General features: G+C 35.3%; 1 protein-coding gene across 1 annotated transcript; it reads right to left on the bottom strand.

Annotated features, from left to right (window-relative positions):
• Positions 1–650: 650 nt before the first annotated feature.
• LOC150093485 (uncharacterized) lies at positions 651–4,537 on the bottom strand. The gene has a single exon (XM_090413705.1). The coding sequence runs from the start codon at positions 3,799–3,801 to the stop codon at positions 2,095–2,097; it is 1,707 nt and encodes a 568-aa protein (XP_090269831.1). The 5' UTR covers positions 3,802–4,537; the 3' UTR covers positions 651–2,094.
• Between the last annotated feature and the right edge of the window lie 274 nt (positions 4,538–4,811).

Raw genomic sequence — 4,811 nt, forward strand, 5'->3', positions numbered from 1 at the left:
ATCTTATGGGTATGGTGATAAAATGAAACTAAACAATGGGGGAGGTGAGAAAAATTTGTATACCAATAGAGCATCATGAGAGAAATGAATGAGAAACTAAATTGATTATAAATTAGGTAAATCGCTGTCATAATTATAAGAGAATACTCTGTTGGGGTCATTTAGGTGATGCTAAGTTGTCAGTTAAATTTCGATGAACAAAAAGTCAAGGAGAGAAGTACAAGTCTTATTTTGAAGTAGGGAAGTGAATGAGTGCATGATGACTTGATCTATTTGCTTTTTAAGAATTGAATTTCAGTTATATCCCTGGACTCACATTTTCATATCCGAAAATTATTTATTATAATTTTTAATAAAGCTTATACATTGAAATGAGTATTTGTTAAAAGCAATTATATTATTAAAATATTCTCACAACTTTACAAAAAGAACTGCATTTTATTAAATTTCAGTGATATTTAATAAAATGCAGATTGCGTTTTATTATATAGCAGAAATTGCTTAGCAATTAGAATTTGTAATTTACATTTCACACGTAGTAAATTGTCTGCAAAGCCGATGAATACAATCTCATTTCACATTAAATTAAGAAAAAGTGGAACATATGAAATGGTAGTAAAAAATTAAAAAAAAAAATAAGGAAAACAATAAAACTAACTGAAATTTTATTCATTCAAAAAGTCACCGAAAAAGCCCTCTTTGATATTTATGATGAAAAAATCTGAAACGCGTACAGTGAAGTTGTGCTTTGTCGTATACTAGCTGCTGCTCTTTCCCGACTGTTATTATATTCTTGTTCTTTCCTACTCTGACGGTTTTGAGACATATGAAGTTCAAAGGACAAGGGATGGCTGCACATGAAAAGGTTTTGGCAGAAACTTGTAATGGTTGCTAGATATCAGCATTTTCTCACAGAAAAGAGAAAAAAACCTCAGAGCGATCCGAAATATTTTTCATTTTCCTAGTGAATTGCACAAAAAAAACTAAGCTCTTCAAACACTTCTTTGAAACAGCTTTTTGATCCCCTTTCGTCGTCAGGTGCGAAGCCATCGATGTAATTTAAACATGTGAGTAAACGACCGAATACCTTAAAAAAAAGAAAGAAACGAAAATCCCATGTAGTCGGTTAGGAAAGCGGTGTATCCATTCCTTCAAGAGAATTTTCTCTCTAAATTAGCAGCAAAAATTAAGGGAAATAAAATATTGAGCTCTTCAAGTGAATGAAAACCCCTGCTTGTTATCAGCAGGTTTCCGATAGAGCAACTTTCTTCAACACGTAGCACTATACAATATCCACAAGAGTTCAATTTTTGTGTGATATTAAAACCCATTTATTCGCACTGTTTCTATAAATTTACGATGAATTTTCCTTCAGTCCACGTAAGTATATTTTTAAACCTCAAGTGTCACTTGGATTAATTATTTTCGAAAAAAATAATAATTATATTCACAACGAACACTCTTAAGTTGTGCTTAAAAGGGCGACTTAGATAAATGCAATATAATTGCACATATCAAGGCAACATGTTCAACCACCACTCATTAGCTGTGTTCAATTCTTCAGTGGGTCACCAGAGGTTCCTTTCTCGAAAATGTTTTCCTACACGTTGTACAAGTCAAAGAGTTCTCATCAGTATGTACTCTTAGATGTCTTTTCAGACTCGAACTGTCAGAAAATCTCTTGTAAACTTCACATGAAAGAAATTTCTCTTTGGTGTGAAAACTTTCGTGTCATTTCAGATGAGATAAGTCGAGAAATTTTTTAAGCGAGATTTTGCAGTTAAAGCAGTAATCCCTGTTGTACCTTTTCATGTGATTTTTAAGTTAGCCTTATTGAGAAAATTGTTTCCTACATATGTTTTCGATGTCTTTCCAGACTCGAACTGTCTGAAAACCTCTTGTTACAAATTCGAATGGAAACGGTTTCTCTCTGGGAAGAACTCTTTCGTGTCTTTTCAGGTTAAAGGAGCGGAGGAATTTTTCGTGAAAAATTTCGGATGCCAAAGAGCAATCTGTGGTGTGCGTTTTTATGTGTTTTTTTACGATAGCCTAATTAAAAATTGTTTGCAATATATTTTACAAGTAAAAGCTTCATCAATCGGATGGTAGCATTTTTGGTGCTTTTAGGGATTCTATAGATGAAAACCCAGCGCTACAATCGACAGAAGTAAGAGGATTATAACCGGTGTGCACTTTTAGATGGCTTTTCAGTCTCGAACTGACTGAAAACTTCTTGTTGCAAATTTCGCATAGAAAAGATTTCTCACCAGTATGCACTCTTAGATGTCTTTTCAGATCGCAACTCTTTGAAAATTTTTTATTGCAAATTTCGCATGGAAAAGGTTTCTCACCAGTATGCACTCTTAGATGACTTGTCAGACTCGAACTGTGTGAAAAATTCTTGTTGCAAATTTCGCATAGAAAAGGTTTCTCACCAGTATGCAATCTCAGATGCGTTTTCAGAGGCGAACTGTCTGAAAACCTCTTGTTGCAAATTTCGCATACAAAAGATTTCTCACCAGTATGCACTCTTAGATGTCTTTTCAGATCGCCACTCTTTGAAAACGTCTTGTTGCAAATTTCGCATGGAAAAGGTTTCTCACCACTATGCACGCTTAGATGACTTTTCAGGCTCGAACTGTCTGAAAAATTCTTGTTGCAAATTTCGCAGAGAAAAGGTTTCTCACCAGTATGCAATCTTAGATGCCTTTTCAGAGGCGAACTGTCTGAAAACCTCTTGTTGCAAATTTCGCATTGAAAAGATTTCTCACCAGTATGCACTCTTAGATGTCTTTTCAGATCGCAACTCTTTGAAAACTTCTTGTTGCAAATTTCGCATGGAAAAGGTTTCTCACCAGTATGCACTCTTAGATGACTTTTCAGACTCGAACTGTCTGAAAAATTCTTGTTGCAAATTTCACATAGAAATGGTTTCTCACCAGTATGCTCTATTAGATGACTTTTCAGACGTGAACTTACTGAAAACATCTCGTTGCAAATTTCACAAAGAAAAGGTTTTTCACCAGTATGCAATCTTAGATGTCTTTTCAGACTAGAACTGCATGAAAACTTCTTGTTGCAAATTTCGCAAACAAAAGGTTTCTCACCAGTATGCAATCTTAGATGTCTTATCAGACTCGAACTGCGTCTAAACTTTTTGTTGCACATTTCGCATGGAAAAGGTTGCTCACCGGTATGCACTCTTAGATGTCTTTTCAGATCGTAACTCTTTGTAAACTTAGTGTTACAAATTTCGCATGGAAAAGGTTTCTCACCAGTATGCACTCTTAGATGACTTTTCAGACTCGAACTGACTGAAAATGTCTTGTTGCAAATTTCACAAAGAAAAGGTCTGAAAACCTCTTTCTCACCTGTATGCAACCTTTCATGACTTTTCAGACTCGAACTGCCTGAAAACTTCTTGTTGCAAATTTCGCATACAAAAGGTTTCTCACCAGTATGCACTCTTTGATGCCTTATCAGACCTGAACTGCCAGAAAACTTCTTGTTGCAAATTTCGCACAGAAACGGTTTCTCACCAGTGTGCACTCTTAGATGACTTTTCAGACTCGAACTGACTGAAAACATCATGTTGCAAATTTCACAAAGAAAGGGTTTCTCACCAGTATGCACTCTTAGATGTCTTTTCAGATCACAACTCTTTGTAAACTTCTTGTTGCAAATTTCGCATAGAAAAGATTTTTCACCAGTATGCACTCTTAGATAATTTTTCAGACTCATCTTTCTAATTTGACATGGAAACCGTTTCTCTCTGATGTGAACACTTTCGTAAATTCTCATGCGAGATGATTAGTAGAATTTCTTCTATGTTTCAGTTGTAAAGGATGATTATCTTTAGTTTGTCATTCGATGTGGTTTTTATGATTGAGAATATTGTTTGCCACGTATTTTGCAAGAAATGAACTTTTCTTCCGTGAGTGCATGAAGATGTTGGTGCCTTTTATGAGACCATAGAGATGAAAACGCAGAGGTACACATAAAAATGAAAAGGTTTTTCTTCAGTGAGTGCATTAGATCTGAGATGCTTTTTTAAAGCTTTGTCTATAGCCATATGATTTCCTACAAATTTCATACTCAAAACGGCTTCTCTTTCCTGTGAACCCTTCTGATGTGAAATAAAAGCTTTACTTTATCATAAAAGGCTGTCACATATTTCACAGGTGAAAGGTTTCTCCTGGCAGAGCACACAAACTATTTGGCATTTTAGTTTCTGAGAGAGGGCAAATATCTTGTGGCATATTTGGGATTGAAAAGGACTCCCATTCTTATGAATAACGGAATGTTTAAAGAAATGACGTTGAGATAAATGATTTGCACATTGATTTGTGGTTTGTTGTATTGTTCACAATTTCTCAAATGCACCTCAAAAGAACTAAAATAGAAACTCCTTTTTTTACATTCGGAAAAATGAAAATGTTCCCGGTTTTATGTATCTGAAGACAGGACTGTATGCGATGTTTTCTTGCATTTTTTGACCTGAAACGGTGTTCTGATGCGTGAAGTACAAGTTTGTGGATCTTCCAGTAATATCAGCTGGAAACCCGTCTGTCACATTTCACATGTCAACAGATTTCATTGCAGTTCACTGTACCCTTGTGCCTCTTCAGGTGTGTAAATAAGGAAAAGGTCTTACTGTAATTTTTATATGTAAATAGCTTCTCGACTGAGTGCGTTTTCAGATGCTCTCGAAGATTTGCAGAATCAAAGAAATTCTGACATGTACAGGAATATTTTCCCTTCTTCTTCCACGTGCATTTTCTGGCGCTCTTTTAGGTTGTCATGAGAATGAA

Source organism: Typopeltis vanoorti, chromosome 24, assembly GCF_054136105.1.
Source record: "Typopeltis vanoorti isolate ZY-2024b chromosome 24, IOZ_Tvanoo_1.0, whole genome shotgun sequence".
Classification (NCBI taxonomy): domain Eukaryota; kingdom Metazoa; phylum Arthropoda; class Arachnida; order Uropygi; family Thelyphonidae; genus Typopeltis; species Typopeltis vanoorti.